This window comes from Heliconius melpomene, chromosome 10, assembly GCF_056956725.1.
Source record: "Heliconius melpomene rosina isolate 202511_hmr_F chromosome 10, ASM5695672v1, whole genome shotgun sequence".
In the NCBI taxonomy this organism is placed as follows: domain Eukaryota; kingdom Metazoa; phylum Arthropoda; class Insecta; order Lepidoptera; family Nymphalidae; genus Heliconius; species Heliconius melpomene.
Genome location: NC_140398.1, coordinates 7,313,940 through 7,331,473, shown reverse-complemented (window position 1 = coordinate 7,331,473; position 17,534 = coordinate 7,313,940). Strand labels below are relative to the sequence as shown.

At 33.6% G+C, this 17,534-nt stretch overlaps 5 protein-coding genes across 6 annotated transcripts; 3 read left to right on the top strand and 2 right to left on the bottom strand.

Moving 5' to 3' along the window:
* Positions 1-234: 234 nt before the first annotated feature.
* On the top strand, positions 235-7,969 carry ND-MWFE (NADH dehydrogenase (ubiquinone) MWFE subunit). The gene is made up of 3 exons (XM_085191945.1): positions 235-405; positions 658-744; positions 1,381-7,969. Exons 1-3 carry the CDS (start codon positions 307-309, stop codon positions 1,405-1,407), a joined length of 213 nt encoding a protein of 70 aa, XP_085048071.1. The 5' UTR covers positions 235-306; the 3' UTR covers positions 1,408-7,969.
* Positions 2,096-10,845, bottom strand: LOC146535371 (gamma-butyrobetaine dioxygenase-like). Its single transcript, XM_085191940.1, has one exon. It carries the CDS (start codon positions 10,438-10,440, stop codon positions 9,202-9,204), a length of 1,239 nt encoding a protein of 412 aa, XP_085048066.1. The 5' UTR covers positions 10,441-10,845; the 3' UTR covers positions 2,096-9,201.
* Positions 2,978-7,969, top strand: LOC146535373 (uncharacterized). Its single transcript, XM_085191943.1, has 2 exons — positions 2,978-3,616; positions 7,407-7,969. Exon 1 carries the CDS (start codon positions 2,978-2,980, stop codon positions 3,602-3,604), a length of 627 nt encoding a protein of 208 aa, XP_085048069.1. The 3' UTR covers positions 3,605-3,616; positions 7,407-7,969.
* Positions 8,467-9,103, top strand: PolZ2 (DNA polymerase zeta subunit 2). Its single transcript, XM_085191944.1, has one exon. It carries the CDS (start codon positions 8,467-8,469, stop codon positions 9,061-9,063), a length of 597 nt encoding a protein of 198 aa, XP_085048070.1. The 3' UTR covers positions 9,064-9,103.
* Positions 10,846-11,088: 243 nt separating the features above from the next.
* On the bottom strand, positions 11,089-16,780 carry shop (sulfite oxidase). Of its 2 annotated transcripts, none has more exons than XM_085191938.1 (11): positions 16,531-16,780; positions 16,161-16,321; positions 15,841-15,949; positions 15,461-15,639; positions 15,085-15,238; positions 14,691-14,892; positions 14,353-14,493; positions 13,764-13,956; positions 13,181-13,381; positions 12,474-12,643; positions 11,089-11,694 (listed from the first exon to the last, which is right to left on the bottom strand). In XM_085191938.1, the coding sequence occupies exons 1-11, from the start codon at positions 16,554-16,556 to the stop codon at positions 11,566-11,568; spliced, it is 1,665 nt and encodes a 554-aa protein (XP_085048064.1). In that variant the 5' UTR covers positions 16,557-16,780; the 3' UTR covers positions 11,089-11,565. The 2 variants fall into 2 exon arrangements, with proteins under 2 accessions (XP_085048064.1, XP_085048065.1); XM_085191939.1 differs by having other exon boundaries at positions 14,353-14,490.
* Positions 16,781-17,534: the final 754 nt, after the last annotated feature.

Sequence of the window (17,534 nt, the reverse complement as noted above, 5' to 3'; positions counted from 1 at the left end):
AACTGGCATGCTCGGAACGCCAGATTTAAAGAACCATACCATACCAATATTTACCTTACCTACTAGGCGTAAAAATATTAATGTATAAAATATTAAAAAATATATTTTATGTTATTGTCACGAAATTTCATTGAATAAAGTTTTCGTTGATTGTTTTAATAATATTATACTAAAATCATATACATAAACATCCCATATTCTCTGTAGACTTATAATTAACTTGAGACAACACTGTTGCAGATGTCATTGTCATTCTTGTGATCGATTAAACTTATTTGGGTATAATTTCTTTTTAAACTAAATAGTATGTGGTACGAAATTTTGCCAAGTTTCTTCATTATCACGGCTGGTCTTGGATTGCCTGGATGGGGTCTCTATCACATTCACAATTTGACTTTAGGCAATGTAAGTTGTACAATACAAACTGATTAGGTAACACTTATACACTTATGTGTTGAAGATGCCTAATAATCCATAGATAAAATAATATCCTTCCACTATTTCATGCTAAAAATAATTTGCTTGTTATGGTTTTCTTAATTTTTTGCTTACCCTCTGGTTTACTCTGCATATAAGTTCAAGTGCTTCATAATTTACATGTATTATAAGATAAATAATAAGATGAGTATTTAGTAACTTTATTTTATTTTATTTTAGCATTTCAGACGGAGTCTCCATCACCGCTGGGACCGCATGTCATACCAAAGGGATATGAGGTTAACGGGAAATCCTTACAATGTTAATGTATGTGTTTATGTCATTTTGTGATAATACTATACTTTACTTTATTTCTTTCTGCCACGGGTAAGCAAAAGGAGCCCACCTTAACTTACCTGAATATTGGAAACAATAAAATAATAATGTAACCACATCCCTATTGATTTAACCCACAATCATTGTTAAAATTAACAATTGATGTTTATAAATAGTGGTATGATATTGTGCCTCAACATGCAATGTCTCAAATTTGAGGAGACCAAGGTGTCTTGACACAGTTGTCTTTACATACAACAAAAAAAAAGTTTAGTTTTTTTTTTAAATATTTTAAATATTCAACAACAACAACAGTTGTTACAACAGATTGGATTCAATCATGACTTGGGGGAATGAATTATTTTAATTTCCTCACACCACCGCTCAACATGCAATGTCTTGGATATTGAGCAAAGCATGTGTCTTAACACTAGGTTCTCTCCGTCTATACTGCTATATGCATGATACAGAGTAGAGGTAAAAAATATAAAGGTAAGAAGTAGACTTATAATATTCTTTTGAGTTCTTAAATTTTTATTATAATGTGCTATATATTTTTTTTAATATATATATTTATTTGTTTATTTTTTATATTTTGTAATACTAATAACTTTTGTTTCTTTACAGGGTTTGGATGCTCTACCAGACAAATGAATAAAAAAACTAGCTCTGTTAATAAAAATATATTGTTAAAAATATAGATTGCATAAGTTAAAAATTTAAAAATTGTTTTATTCATATTTTTCTTTAATCTTCTCTCAATCGTACATTTAAGTAATACCATCACAGGTAGATTAACTGAGATTAAAAAAATATTTTCAGCCTATACCTCTTGCAAACAGTCCAAGCTCTGAACAATACATGAAGCGTTACAATTTTATCAAGCCTCATGGTATTGTCATTCCCTTGTTCCAGTTCATTTATAGTATAAATTTTATAGTGTATTGTTAAAATTTATATACATTATCTATCAAAAAAAAATCTTTCCTGAGTGTTAATAGCATTTTAAATATATAAAAATATGTTTGTAGTTTGAGAGCTATCAGGGAAACACAAAGATATAGTCGATGAAGTTTTATAGTCTTTAGTATGAAATATATGTGACTGTTACCAAAAACTATTTTTTTTTGCCTAGACCTGTCTAAACAATTTTAGGAGAACTACCACTTTACGCTACCATAGTTAGCTTCATTGAAAATGATCATCCAGGCTCTAATTTGGGCTTCTAATTTAACCAATTAAAAATAAATATACACTTAGGAGACTTCTGTGCTACAAATGTCAACTGTCAAATATAGTACTGCAATGTGTCAATGTCACTGTCAATGTCTTCCGCTCCCGCTCTTTTCATTTTGTTATTAAGTTACTAATTTAAGCGGGAAGACATATTTGGCCCTCATATACTTGAGGTTACACGTGTTGTAGTCGATGTGATTTGTTACTAGGTTGTTAATAGATAATTATTAGCAAGTTATAAAGTAATTTAAATGTTTCAATTAATAAATAATGTGAATTGGTTAAAAGAGCTGCTATAATTAACACTGAGTAAATACCTATATGTGTTTTCGAATGTTGTTGGTGTTTTATATAAGTTTCTAGTTATTTATACTTCAGTTTATAGTTATTTAGATTTTTAATAAATAAGATTGTATTTGTAACATTAGTGTTGTATAGTTTTATTTTCATATTTCACTTCTGAAACCTAATTTCAGAAGTGGGATACCTATCTAAGCCCATCAGGCCAGATCCTTGTACTTTATAATTTTGTTATTTTTGTGAAAGCAAATAAAACACCAGTTTCATCATTTCTCTTTTCTTAAATTATTTATTGCCTATATAGAAATACAGTGTTAAATATGGGTGATGCTGAAAGTAAATCACAAAACAAATCACGTATCACCGGACACGACACGTGGTCGCGGTTAGCGAGATAGGTTAAGTCATTTGAAAGCCATGTTACGAGGCTTGAGCGCTAAGGGTGTCTCAAGCGCTCGTGCTGGTGCTTTCATGGTTCTGTTGCAGGACATTCATGCCGACGCCGTGCCGCTATGAGGTGCTTCTGCTCCCACGACAAGTGACGCGTTCCCGCGCGTCTCTGTGTACCTCTGCTGGCGACGTGCGACGCTTTTCTGCGCGTCTTGGTGTGCCTCTGCACGCCCTCAGCTCGCGATGCGCGACGCTTACCTGAGCGTCTTGGTGTGCCTCTGCACGCCCTCAGCTCGCGATGCGCGACGCTTACCTGAGCGTCTTGGTGTGCCTCTGCACGCCCTCAGCTCGCGATGCGCGACGCTTACCTGAGCGTCTTGGTGTGCCTCTGCACGACCTCAGCTCGCGATGCGCTACGCTTTCCTTCGCGTCTTGGTGTGCCTCTGCACACCCTCAGCTCGCGATGCGCGACGCTTACCTGAGCGTCTTGGTGTGCCTCTGCACGATCTCAGCTCGCGATGCGCGACGCTTTCCTGCGCGTCATGGTGTGCCTCTGCACGCGCTCAGCTCGCGATGCGCGACGCTTACCTGGGCGTCTTGGTGTGCCTCTGCACGCCCTCAGCTAGCGATGTGCGACGCATTCCTGCGCATCTTGGTGTGCGTCTGCACACCCTCTGCTCGCAATATGCGATGCGTCTGCGAGACTGCTTGTGATGCGGTCCCCGCGCATATCTGCGCGCCACTGCTCTCGATGCGGTCCCCGCGCATATCTGCGCGCTACTGTTCTCGATGCGGTTCCCGAGCGTGTCTGCGCGCCTCTGATACTAATGAGCGACGCGTCCCCGCACGTGTGCGCGCGCGCGCTGCACATGCGCGCTTCTGCTTGCAATGCGCGACGCGTCTCTGTGTGTCTCCAGGTATCTGAGTGCCTCTACTGGTGAGCATTACAATGCATTTCTTTGGAGATTAGACAAACTTGAAAAAGGTACACAAAATAATATTTCTTCTCATAATTCAACCTGTCATGCTAGTTTGTTTAAAACAAATTTAAATGATTAACTGTTAGATTTGATACTTTTCCCAAAGGTGCATTATCTGAAAGTATAGCCTCTGATACCTCATCACCTTCTCAATGTACTTCAGGGGTTACCAAGTTAGCCCATAATCTTTCTGATGCAATAAAATCTTTAAATAGTTGAATAATACAAAACTATTTTATATCAAACTGACTCTGTTATCAATAATATTGAGCTATAGTGTGAGGAGGTGGAGAGGGTTAGAAGTGCTAATAACTGGAATGATTCAGAATGTTTATCACATTACTTTGGGCGCCTTAAGGGTGATGTTCATGGTTGAATGAGTGAGTGAGTGATTACTGGTGATCATAGGTGGTTGATGTTTTATGCAGGCTGATTCTGAAGAGTTCTGTGGTTGTGCTTAGTGTGCTAGAGGAGAGACGGGTGCCAGTTTGCCTTGAGATGATTCTTGTCAATGTATATAGGGCTTAGTGAATTTGAAATTGAATTAGATTCTTGATATATGGCGTTTCGAGCATGCCAGTTGAGCATAATTCATAGTGACTAAAAAAAAAAAAGAAAGAAGAGATTCATAGCTTAATAATTGGGCATTCGTTACACAATTCTTTTCGATTAGAACAATTTTATGGTTGGTGAAGGGGGTGTGAGTAACATTGGATAAGGAAACCTAGAAATGGTAACAGTATGACTTGTAACCTTTGTTTGTTTTGAAATATTAGTTGTGTGAGGGAGAACCAATAAACTGTACCTTAGAGAGTGAGTAATACTGTTACTTTGTTGGAAGGAAATGGTTTTGTTTCCTTGGCTATTGATGAGCTCTCACTTGGAGGGTGAGTAATACTGTTACTTTGTTGGAAGGAAATGGTTTTGTTTCCTTGGCTATTGATGAGCTCTCACTTGGAGGGTGAGTAATATTGTTACTTTGTTGGCAGGAAATGGTTTTGTGCCCTTGGCTATTGATGAGTTCTCACTTGGAACTGACTTGATAGGTGTTCCGAGATCTTGCATGCCTGTTCTAGCTATTATAGATGCTGATGTTATTGTATGTAGAATGTGTGTGCTGTTATGTACATTTGGCTTAAAGTTGTTTTAAAAAAAAAAAAGATTAATCAATCAAAAAGAGATTTGGTAATAATTTAAAACATATTAATTAGTCTCAATCATAAAACAAATAGAATTGAGTCACAGTGGAAATAGAAAAATGTGTGGCTGTTAGAAGAGTTTCAGGTAGACTAACTATGTTTTATACTAATGACTTATTAATGCATACATAGTATTGAAGTGATGCAATGCTGCAGATAAGGGTGCAAACCTTGTATATAACTTAGGATTTATTAAATTAAACAAATTAGGATTATTAATATTTTTAATTTATGTGCAATTGCAACAATTGTCTGCTATAAGATTGAAATCAGAATGAGTAGAATTTAATTTAATTGTTGGATTAATTGAACTAATAAATTTTACATAACAAGTAAATATAAAAATTGAAAATTTTATGTTAATAAAACCAAATGTAATATTTTCATGCCTAATGGTAGAATGTATATGGAGACTAAATATTAATAATTAATTAATTACATCTGTAACATATGTTGTAGGTAACATTCTGAGTAAATAAATTCAGCTTCAAAGTTAAAATTCCAGTGTAAAATAAAGTTACATTGAAATCATTGTTATTACAATTAACATGCAATTTAGTAGATTTGAATAAATAAAGACCCATCAGTTATTACCTAGTGATTGACAAAAATGTAAATTTCCTAAAATAAAATTTGTTTTACAAATAGTAGGAAGTGAATTAAAAGCCATAACGTACATAGACATAATTTCAGTTTCACAAATAGGATTATCGATTACATCAAGTTCATTAAGATTACTACATAAATAATTTTTGCTAAGACTAAGTTTACAACTATTACTTATATAACTGAGGATACAATATTTAGACTTACCTCTATTAATAGCTATATAAGTAATTAGCGGGAGGGATTATTGTAGCAAAAGATTTCTGTGTATTACTATTATGAGGTTACAGAGTTTGAATTATTTTAAACAAATTAAAATGGGAAATTGAAACCAGAAGAATGTTTATAGTAAATAATAATTTATTGTTTATGATATAGGAGACAATTTCAGACAACTTAATTAGTGAGGAGGAAACAATGCCTAGGAATGTCTATTGAAGTGTCTGTCCTGGTCTGAAGTGTGAAGTGTGTCTGAAGTGTGTGTCTGTATTGAAGTGTCTGTCAGCAAATTCAGCGTTTGGCAACATATTAATGTACCACTTAAGTTATTAGCTGGATTCTCTTATGTACATAATAAATAAATTTTCACATTATTTGATCGCCGGTGCCATTAAATGTGCAAACAACGGTAAATATGGGAAAATGCTTATCTTCTATATGGGGTGGGGAAAAGCTTAAAGTACATGAAATTGTCAGCTATCTTGAAGAGAGGAGTGTAGTATGTGTGTTGGAGGGTGCAATCCAAAGTGTGTATGACTGGATATGTGTTGATTGTGGGGCACTGAAAGGGTTGAATGTCGGAGGAAGCTATCTTCTCCCTTTGATTGATGATCACACACGGATAATTTGGTGGTGGTGGTGGTTATGAATATTTTATGTAAACATGTGTTGAATGTTGTCATATTTTATGTAAACACATATTGAATGTGGTCATGTTTTAGAATATGTTGATGACGTGTTGATAATGCATTATGATGGGATTCAGTTACTATTAATACTCAAACAAAAAACCGATTTTCTAAAAATTTCGAATATGTTTATTACTTCAACGGAAATTGAACATGTTGGTTGAATTATAAATAGAGGTCAGGTTAGGCCGAGCTCCTATAAGACTGAGGTAATTAATAATTGAGTGGTGGTAGTTAAACCACTCAAGGAGCTCTAACATGGTACAATGGCATGGGGATTAATAACTGGAAATTTGTACTGCCTTTTTCGTTGTCAAGTTATTTTAACTGTATTGCACTAATTCTTGCTTTGTTGTCTAGCACAATTTCTTTCTAAATCATTACATGCTTACATACATACAGACTGACATTTTATTTTTCTCTTCCTCCATTAATTCTTTTTCTAAATGTTTAATTTTTGTCTGACAACCAAGGTGGGGCTTAGTGTACAATACTGGTGTAATGTGGCAGTTTGTTTATTGAGTTCAATTGGATGTGTGGTCCCTTTGGGCACAGACATGGGGTTGGGTTGGGTGTTTTGACTTTGACTTTTGACTTTGACTTGTATCAGACGTTTGGTCTGATGAGGCATATGGCCTGAGAAATTTTGACGGGTGTGTGGCCCTGAAAGATTTTGTGAAGAGCATGTGGCTCTGAAGGACGTTTGGTCCTTGTGGTCAAGGTGGACATTTGGTCCTTGCTGACATTATGGCCTTGTGGACGTTTGGTCCTTGCTGACGTTTGGTCTTTGTGGACCATGTGACGTCTATGTGGACATTTGGTCCTGGCAGACAGAGGGGACGCCTTCTGACTGTTCTGTTCACAGGTTCCAGGAGTTTGCTGCACCGGACTGAACATACTTGAATATGAAGATTTTACAGGGTTAAAAATGAGAGCTCTCAAAACTTTTTATTTTTATATCTTTTGTCTGTACCTTTTGATTGCCTATTCATTTATGTTGTAATGTTTAGACATTTATTAACTTCAAATTTTAGATGATGAAGACAGCGAATATGGTACTACTGTAGAATTTTCATCAATACAGCCATGAAACGACGCCGATGACTTTGGGGCTAATCGGGATGCACCAGCATGTGATCAGGCAACTGGATCAGCTACGTCGGGGACGACGCAGGGTCAGAATGGCCGACTTAGGAGACTTCTGTGCTACAAATGTCAACTGTCAAATATAGTACTGCAATGTGTCAATGTCACTGTCAATGTCTTCCGCTCCCGCTCTTTTCATTTTGTTATTAAGTTACTAATTTAAGCGGGAAGACATATTTGGCCCTCATATACTTGAGGTTACACGTGTTGTAGTCGATGTGATTTGTTACTAGGTTGTTAATAGATAATTATTAGCAAGTTATAAAGTAATTTAAATGTTTCAATTAATAAATAATGTGAATTGGTTAAAAGAGCTGCTATAATTAACACTGAGTAAATACCTATATGTGTTTTCGAATGTTGTTGGTGTTTTATATAAGTTTCTAGTTATTTATACTTCAGTTTATAGTTATTTAGATTTTTAATAAATAAGATTGTATTTGTAACATTAGTGTTGTATAGTTTTATTTTCATATTTCACTTCTGAAACCTAATTATACTATTATAGATGTACTCAATGTACTATAATTGAAAACATTTTTTTAAGTTATGAGCTTATTATTTATTATCTTATTACAAAAAAAACATTTACTTTTCCCTATACTGTAGAAATAATTAATTAAAATAACTTATTTAATTTGCTCGGTTAAAGTCCTGAACCACAATCACAGAACATATATACCCAAAGGGCCCACAATTCTGAACCTAACTGTCATCAATGTAACGAAATATGAATGTCAAAATGTCATTTTGAATCTCTGAAAACGCGCAGAGAGTGTTAGAAAATTAGATAAAATAAGAAAAAATTTAGATAAGAATAACAATTCCATAATTGAAATTGATTATAAATTATAATATTTTGTAAATAAAACGCACTCAGTTTTACAATTAAAGAATTGAGCCTTATTATATTAATGCAATTTTCTCAATAAAATAAAACCAAATAAAATGGACAGTTGTTTTGTAGATGTAACAGTGGAGTTTTTAGCCGTTGCCTTCCATAGTATACTGTATTACGCATCAGTTTATCCAAAAAGTATATTTGAAAGTAGGAGAAAATACAATATTGTTGTTTACCGCTCCATACATCCAGAAGTTAACCAATACATTGATTTATGCTTAAAAGCAATCTCAGAAACTCTTAAGTGTAGACAGTTGAAACGACTAGAATTTTCTATAACTGATAGTGAATATAGACCACTTGTAAAATTTATCTTTGATTATGATTATTTTAATAGCTATGATGAAACAGCAGATGCCTATTTAATACAAACTGAACAAAATATTCGTACGTTTTGTCTACAATTGTCTAATATTAATTATAAATTAAACAACTTGCCAGAGGATAGAAGTTTCAGTATTTTCATTCACACAAATGAATCCACAGCAATTTGTATGGCAGCTAATCCTGATTTAGAAGACTTTCCCTTAATAGAAGTAGAGGAAAAATTTGAGGAATCAAATAAAATTCTTCCTTTAAGGAGATTTGCAGTAAGAAATTGTAATATAAATACATATATTGAAATAATTGGTAGTCAAGCTTAGAATTTGTAATTATCATACAATATATTTATTTACAAAAGTACATATTTTTTATTTATACACTTTTATTTTAGTAAGTTGTAAAAAAATATATATAATATTTTAAAAATGTTTTATAAACTTGATAAAGACATTTGAACTTCACATGCCCTCTTCTGGGTATAGTTTCACTTTTAAGCACCTCAATCTTGAATATATTTCATCCCAATCTACATATGCTCCAATTAATTTCCTTATGTTCCCACTCTTGTCTTCATAACTGTTTCTACCATGTAAAAGCCTTATATTATCAAAGACAAGAATATCACCTGCTTTAGTTTTGAATTGGGCTGCAAATTTCTTATTCAATTCAAAGAATAAACTATGAGCTTCATACCACGGCTTTACTTTGTCTATAGAATCAGCGAAATGAGTACCCCTTTGAGGTATTGAAAAGTTAATTCTTATAATTTCTTTATGTTTATTTAAACAAATAATAGGTGATCTGTATAGTTTATAGAATTCATTGCCATTTTCAATACCTATATCGCTCCATTCTACATCCACTTCAGTTAATAGTATATATTTTTCTGGAAAATGTTCTTTAATGTAAGCTGCAGTATAATGACAGTCTGATAGTAAATTTTCTCCTCCTGTACTCTTTGTTTGAACTAAACAATGTAATAAATTAACTCCTGGACAGTATTCATAATATGGTAAATCAGTATGGATTTGCAAATTACTAGACAAATAAGCTACATTACTTGTATTTGTAACATGTTGTACAATAAACTTTTTGCCATAGTGTGTTTGCTTCGGGAAACCAATTCTTTCAATGATTTTATCAATCGCTGTTTCTGAATGAGGTGTGTTTTGTATTAATGCTACACCATATATTGAAAATTGTTTTAACCAATTGTAAAGAGCTTCGTCAGATTCTAAAATTTCTTTGTAATGATGCTTACTAAATATTTGGTTAAAATCGTCTCCATGCCAAGTAATTTTATTTGGCTTATACAATTCTTTTTCATATTTACTCTTGTTTTCTGATGAGAAACTTCGAAATTCCAACCACTTCAAGTCATATCTAGACACATGACCGTCTTCCCACGTAAGTTCAATTGAATTTTCGTTTTCAACAACATTTTTTGGTTTAATATTCAAATTAAATTTACTCCAATCGATAATTCGGCTCTTAGCCGACCGATGGAAGCAAAGTTCGCACTGACAATTGTCTCTTAACCACACATGAGGAAATTTCAACGATTTCCCACTAATTTCTAATTGTACAAAATCACTATACGTTTTTGAAAATACTTTATTTATATTAGTTTTCTGAATTTCATTGTTTAAATACAAAATTGGTTTAAAGTTTCTTAAGAAGCGTTTGATCGCGGTCATAGTGAGTGGACTTTGTATTGTAAACGTGATGTGATGAATTAAGTATTCATATGGTTGTGTGAGATTCGCTAATTTACATATTATTAGATAACGCTTCTTACTATTTGTATATGCCTAAATGAATAATGGGCCCGGTTTTAATAATTTAAGTAATTTTATCGACATGGTGACGTAATTGGTAATTGTGTAAGTTAGCGGTCGTTGTCCTATAAGATTTTTTTTTGTTTCACGCTGTATCCCGCATATAGCAGGGTAGGCCTAGGAACCTAGTGGTAAGACGCTCCGTTCCCATTAAGACACTTCCGTTCTCCATATTCCTCTGAATTCTAGAGGCATTGCTTGTTAGCGGCAGAACTCAACGCAGCGCTTTGCGTCGTTAGCACAGCGAGGGAAAGAAAATACCAATTAAATATTTCATTTTCTCTAGTGGGAATCGAACAACTTGGATGCACTTACGTTACGTAGTTATTTCACTCTTCTCTTTTTTATATTTTAAGTCCTTTGTTTTTATCAACGATTGCCTGTAAGAGATTGCGTGAAACTATAAGGCCGCCTTCGCATAAATGTTTTTATTTATCTGGTTGTTTTTTCTCTTATTTGTGTGCAATAAATTATAATGTAATCAAAAGACAGATTTAAAAATAAAACTGCAAATTAAAATAAAAAAAATGTATTTCTTGATCTAACATAATATTAAAATTTTAATAAAATAATATAGTTAAGTTTTGACTTTTTAAAAAACATTTTATGTTTTAAACATTAAGAAGTAATGACTTTAAGGTTTTAACCCCTGGTTTATTACTAATTTACTTAAGTACTTACTTTAGATAAGACTGACGTTTATATTTAAAATACAGTTATTCTTAAGTCGTTGTGCAAAAAAGGTTTATGAGTCTGATTTTATCCTTCTATATGAAAATAGTAAAATAGAATTTTAATAGGTATTTTATCTACATTAATATGCATTTTTATACTGTTTATTAATAATACTTAAAATTGAAATTTGTTGACTTTTTTGTTTTTTACTTCAGTGATGTAGTAGTTTTATAGAGTAATAAAAACAACATTATTTGTTTATTTCGTCAGGATAAAGATAATACATAGTAACTTAATATTCGCAAACATTTAATGTTTAATATTTACTTTGATCTTATGATACGCGTTGCTGAGTATGCCTCGTATGTTCCATATATCGTCAAAGTTTTCTGGTTGTGTATTAAAATTGCTGTCTGTCGCTTTAACCCATATTTCCATCTGAAATAAAATGATTGCTAAAAATATTATGGCCTGGTAGGTATAAGCTGAGCTTTGCATTTGTGTGCGTGTTCATACAGTGTAGGTGTGACGTAGGCCAGTAAGCGGCGGCGCATCTCTTGTTTGGATTTTGTGAGTATGTCTTTTTTTCTAGCTCTACTTTTAGTAATCACTTACACAAACGCAGCTCAGCTTTAAGCCTCGCTAACTGTACTAAATTTAAATATAAGTAGTTATATGTATTACTCGGTAAAATCCTGATATAACAAGTGAGCAAAGATATTTGTTAAATATTAAACATGTCCTCATATTAGCGTATCTATAAATATTTTCTGAGAGGATTTTGACCTTAGCTTTGAACAGACATGTTCGTGTAAAGGGTTTTTCATTTTCAATTCATTTTCCAGGGCACATTTTTTGTTAGTAAAATGTTCCTACGCCTCTCTAGTAAGAATATCTAAATACCTATATTTAAAAAAATGTAAAAAAAATCTTTTCGAGATATTTAAAAAATTAGGGAACGTAGTGTCTTAGCGCGTTCTAGAGTGGAAACCACGCCTCGGCAAGCGTAATGTAGGACGTCCTCCATCTAGATGGGGTGACGATATTCGCAAAGTGGCGGGTAGCGGCTGGATGCGAAGAGCGAAGAAGATCGAGCTTAGTGGCGTGCCATTGGAGAGGCCTATGTCCAGCAGTGGACGAGGACAGGCTGATGATGATGTTGATGATGAGTGTCTTAACTGCACACAACACAACGTGAAGTTAAAAAAACCTATTACCTGATTATCACCATTATCCACGGGCAGTTTTAACGTCCATAGAGTCCAAGAATAATGTATAGGTGCCGGTGCCTTGTCTGTATAGAGTGTTGCCTCACGCCATGTCTTTCCTCGATCAGAGCTAACGTCTACACGTAATACTCGCGCCCCCCCGCCTGAATACGCGTACCCTGCAGATAGTGTATGTTTATTTAAATATAATTTCTTGTATTTCCAAATTAAAAACAACATTGTAAGAAAAATCAGATAAATTAAATCCCTAAGATTTTTCATTGATTTAAATCTGTTATTTTAGAATAAATTATGTTTCTGATCTTCTTACTCAGAGAGTGTCCAATCAGACCTGGACTCTAATATTAACTACCCATATATACATACCGTCTATATGTTTCCAACGTACTCGGACAGAGGTTCCACGTAATTACAATAAGTGACATGTATCACTTAATAACAACACTACACACTAGATACCTTCCAAACAGGGCTTCCATCTACAAGCAACTGTACCCGTTTGACAAAATACCACTGCTTTTATTGACTTTTTCACATAAATCTTTCTTTTCTTTTACACAAGTACGCTAACAATATATATGAATGAATTAAACACTAAACACGTGGTCCTTGCATATTTTGGACTTTTTCAAAAATAATAGTCATAAATGTATTATTATTTTTATCTTAAAATCTCAATATCATAACGTAGTTACCTTTAAGCTCAATAAATCCATCTTTAAGTTCAACAGTATCTCCATCTTCAGGCGAGCACACAGCAGACGTAACTGGCAGACTGTAGACGGGAGGTGCCGATTCAAAGTCAGCAGTCTCCCAAGTCTTAGATGGATTGAACGATCGATAGTCCTTCTTGTGCCAGTGTGATGAGCTCTCTTCTTTAGATACCCTTATTGATTCTGTTAAGAATGGTTAAAGAAGTAGTGTTTTATTTATTTTTACGTATATGTATATTGTACTAGACTCCACAGGTGACTAAAGAAAATTAAAAAGATTAAGATAGAAGGTACTCTTTGAATAATAATGACTGCTCAATGTACGTGCGAGCGTGTATATGTGTGAATGTAGGTGTATGGCCGCATACGTGTGTATGTACGTATCTGTTGTGTACCTGGTTACTGCAATTAGGCTTTTTGGGTCCTGCAGGTAGGTTTTCTGAACTTTGAGCAAAAAAAAAATGAAAACAAAACTCAAGTCAGCGCAGCCATTTACAGTTAACGTTCAGGGCGACCACGACTTGTCATCCGTACTATGCACAGTATGCGCGTATAACATACTCACGTAGCCACTTGACGCTACGCACAGCGGGCGCGCCCGGCACCACCGCGCGCAACGGATGCCCGTGGTCGGGCGGCAGCGCAGCTCCGTTCATGTGCGTGGCGAGCAGAACGCGCGCGTTGCCGTCTAGCGCCGTGTGCAGCGGGAACGACGTCGAGAACTGCACGCCCGTCGCGTCCATGTCCGCGCCCGTTAGCTGGCTCATAATAATGATTTTGCTTAATACTATTATAATTTCGCGTGACAAAAATTCACGCAACATCTCTTTTTAGGACTAAAAAATATTGTGTTAATGGATCTAATCATCAGGATATTAATCTAATTATGGGAAATTCATAAGTATAGCAATTCCGTAGTTTGTAGCTAAATCCAGTGAGGTTTTAAGACATGTGGACCCTTGGACACGTCGAGGCTCAAGTGAAAAGTAAAAGCAGGTTAGGTAAAATATTTAAAAGGTTAAAATTGCATTTTTTTTTATTTAAAGTAAAAAATGCGATTTTTCGAATTGAATCGAATCGAATTTAAAAGTATGAATTAAGGGTAATAATAATTAATAATAAAATAAATAAGCGTGGGCTTCAAACCTACTTACAATCACATGCAAGTCCCCTCTATCAGCTATTTCTGGTGTGACTCCGCAGTGTAACAACACGTCGCGTAACAAAACGCCGCGCCATGTCGCGTTGCTAATAGCGCCAGTCGTCCACGACAGACCTTTGACTGGCTTTACCTGCTTGGAAATATAGATATTTCTTTTAGTTTCTGTTGTTTTAGTCTCGCAATATAGATGGGTCGGCTGTATGTACACACAGTAGAATAAGCAGACGGGCGACAGCGTTAAGCTTTTAATTTTTTTTACAATATATCATACCGGGAAAACACACTATTAACTAATTAAACAACACAAACACACTATTAATTAATACTAACCTTATTCATCTCACTCCGTCTGTTCCCGGCGCACATGAGGGCCGCATTGACAGTGATACTACGAAACTGTTCCAAATCTTGCAAGGAGAATTCTTTCACTTTGGTTTCTCCGTTTTCTTCTCCGTCTATAATTACGGTCAGTTTGTGGGTAGATACATCTATGTCTGGTACAGGCATGTGTTGGCGTACGTAGAATAGTTCACTGTGAAAAAGGTTATAAATATATTCAATATTATTGTGCGATATAAATATACTGCGCGAAGTATGTGTTAACTACTTAACGGTAAATTTAATTAAGTAAATAATACATTAAGGACTTATTCCATAGCATAGTAGTACTTTTTTATTACGAAATTCATAAACATAATTTAAAAAAAAACTATGATTGACTTACTTAGGTGTATTAAAATTTTCAATTTGTAACTTAGGCGGTATTTCGGCGTTAAACGGTTTAGCTGTTTTAACAAGAAGCCTCTTATCTCGATATGGCTCTTTAGCCCACAATTCGTCATCAGTTTGTTCCACTATATCATCATCGTGGAGATTACCTGGCAATAAAATATAATAAGTAATATATTTTAAAAATATATATGTCAAAAGTACTATAATGTATGGTATAAATATATTTTTAAAAAAAGCTTTTAATAATCTTTACAAATTTAGAAAAATATTTTTTTTATAAAAAATCTTTATGCTATTTATTTTACAAAATAAAAATACATAGAGCCAAATTAACAAAAAAAAAAGACTTACAATATAAACAACCTCACCTATCCTATAAGACTCAAGCAGGCTATAAATTTCCTCAGTTTTATGCATTCCATATACATTCCAAAATGGTTCTATACTGAGTCCACCGGCATTCAATATCTGTTCTCTGCCCGGATGGGACGGTAGGAAGGAGGTCACATCGTATACTCCGTGACGATAGGTTACCCAAAAACTTTGTCTGTGGAGGGAAGTATTGAAAGAGATTTATTTTTTTCTCTCTGGTAATGATTTGGCAAAAAGTGGGGAAAGGAAGTGTCTTATCACTAACTTCTCAGGTTCCCTCTATCTATCCTGCTATATGCGGGATATAGCGTGAAACTGAAGAAAAAAACGAAAAAAATGAAATAAAATAATTATTAATTATATGAATATGTCTTACATAGTATCATGTTTACTAACTTCCTCCGCTCTGTAAGTAGGTAAATCTGGTCTCTTTTCCCCTGCCTCTATAATTTTCGTTTGTATTTCCGAACTTGACTTTTGCTTATCTATAAACATTAATGATTGTTTAAGTTGATAAGAGATTAAAATACTTGGTTGTTGCTATGAAAATGAAATATGTTAATCAGTAATATTTACTAAATGCAGTTTAGTATAACATCCAAATTCAAGAGCTCAATGCAAGGATTTCAAAAAGATACACCATGATTATCATTACCATAATGAATCTTAATAATTTAAATTAACTGAATAATTTACCTTTGGTAGAGGCCCCTATTAAAACAGATCCCAACAATGCCACAGCAGTATTTCTTCTAGCATTCCATTTATTTTTTGTATGGTTACTCTTATTGTAATCATATTTTTGAACAATAATTGGTGCAAAGGATGTAGTAACTTTGCATTGTTTAATTACATTTCTGAAATAGTTTTTTTTTCGATATATACTTCGTATATTTACTAGTTAAAAAAAATCGAGAATTGACAAACGTGTTCTATAAATTTTATCAAGAATTACGTGAAATAAATACAGAAAAAATTGAGTAACCAAATTTATTTTTTATAATATTTAATTTCAAATTCAATTAATTAAATATATAAGGTGTTAAACCAAAATATTTATACATACCTCAGCAAAACACTTTTTATGTACATATTGTATAAGTTTAAATTTTATATTTTACAAGCATAATGTATAGATTACATCAGTAGTAACAGTGTAATGTGTCTGAAGAGGCCTTGTTATTTCTTCTTATCATATGTTTATATTGATTAATGACGATATTCAGCGATTTTTAAGTAACAATCTAATAAAAACAATAAAATAAAATAATTGTTTATTTAAATCGACCTTCTAATGTCAATTGTCATTTATGTTTGACGTTTTGGAGTAATTGTTTGACATTGACAGTCAGGTAGGAGTATATTTTATAACGTAAAACATTCTGAACTTTCGGATCGCCATAAGCTGAGAACATATGATAACGAATTATTACATGATAATAAACAAAAGGATTATTACAAGAAATATATTTAAATTCATATATATATAAATTTAAATACATTTATGTTTGTATTGATCAACCTGTACCTCCTCACTCACTCAATGTAGCTCCTCTTCTTACTTACGATTATGCAAAAGATTTTAATGCCATATACACTAGTGTTTCCCATCCCCCTTTATGCCATGCCCCATTTTTAACCTTTCTAAAAAAAAATATTTCCCCGTTATGTTATATTTTTTAACGTTAAAAATTATGTATGGTAACATACATAATATACGAAGTAAAAGTCTCACTTGGTCTTCGTTTTGTTGCCGCGCAACTACCGTTTTTTCACGGTCACATTAAAACACTATATGTAGAACGGCATTTAGAGCTACCAAATTTACCCTATGAATAGCAAAATGCATAAGAATCATTTCTGGATGTTTTATCAATTTTAAGCAGCCATTTATCTTGCCTATTACATTAAGGTATATCATTGACATCTAAGTTGTTTTTAGATATAATCAAGCATTGCTGGCATAAAAGATAAAAAGGAGTCCGCTCATCATGAACAGAGTACTGTTTACGTACAAATGGCGTTTTATTTTACAACGAAAATTTTATTATTTATTTTGTTTCATAAAAT

Bases quoted from the DNA above. Each gene is read 5' to 3' on its own strand.
- ND-MWFE (XM_085191945.1), top strand. From the start codon at position 307: ATGTGGTACGAAATTTTGCCAAGTTTCTTCATTATCACGGCTGGTCTT. The intron at 406-657 runs GTAAGTTGTACA...ATTTTATTTTAG, and splicing joins ACAATTTGACTTTAGGCAAT to CATTTCAGACGGAGTCTCCA. The intron at 745-1,380 runs GTATGTGTTTAT...GTTTCTTTACAG, and splicing joins GAAATCCTTACAATGTTAAT to GGTTTGGATGCTCTACCAGA.
- LOC146535373 (XM_085191943.1), top strand. From the start codon at position 2,978: ATGCGCGACGCTTACCTGAGCGTCTTGGTGTGCCTCTGCACGCCCTCA.
- PolZ2 (XM_085191944.1), top strand. From the start codon at position 8,467: ATGGACAGTTGTTTTGTAGATGTAACAGTGGAGTTTTTAGCCGTTGCC.
- LOC146535371 (XM_085191940.1), bottom strand. From the start codon at position 10,440: ATGACCGCGATCAAACGCTTCTTAAGAAACTTTAAACCAATTTTGTAT.
- shop (XM_085191938.1), bottom strand. From the start codon at position 16,556: ATGTACATAAAAAGTGTTTTGCTGAG. The intron at 13,957-14,352 runs GTAAGTAGGTTT...ATTATGAGCCAG, and splicing joins GAGGGGACTTGCATGTGATT to CTAACGGGCGCGGACATGGA. The intron at 11,695-12,473 runs GTAATAGGTTTT...ATTTTATTTCAG, and splicing joins TGGATAATGGTGATAATCAG to ATGGAAATATGGGTTAAAGC.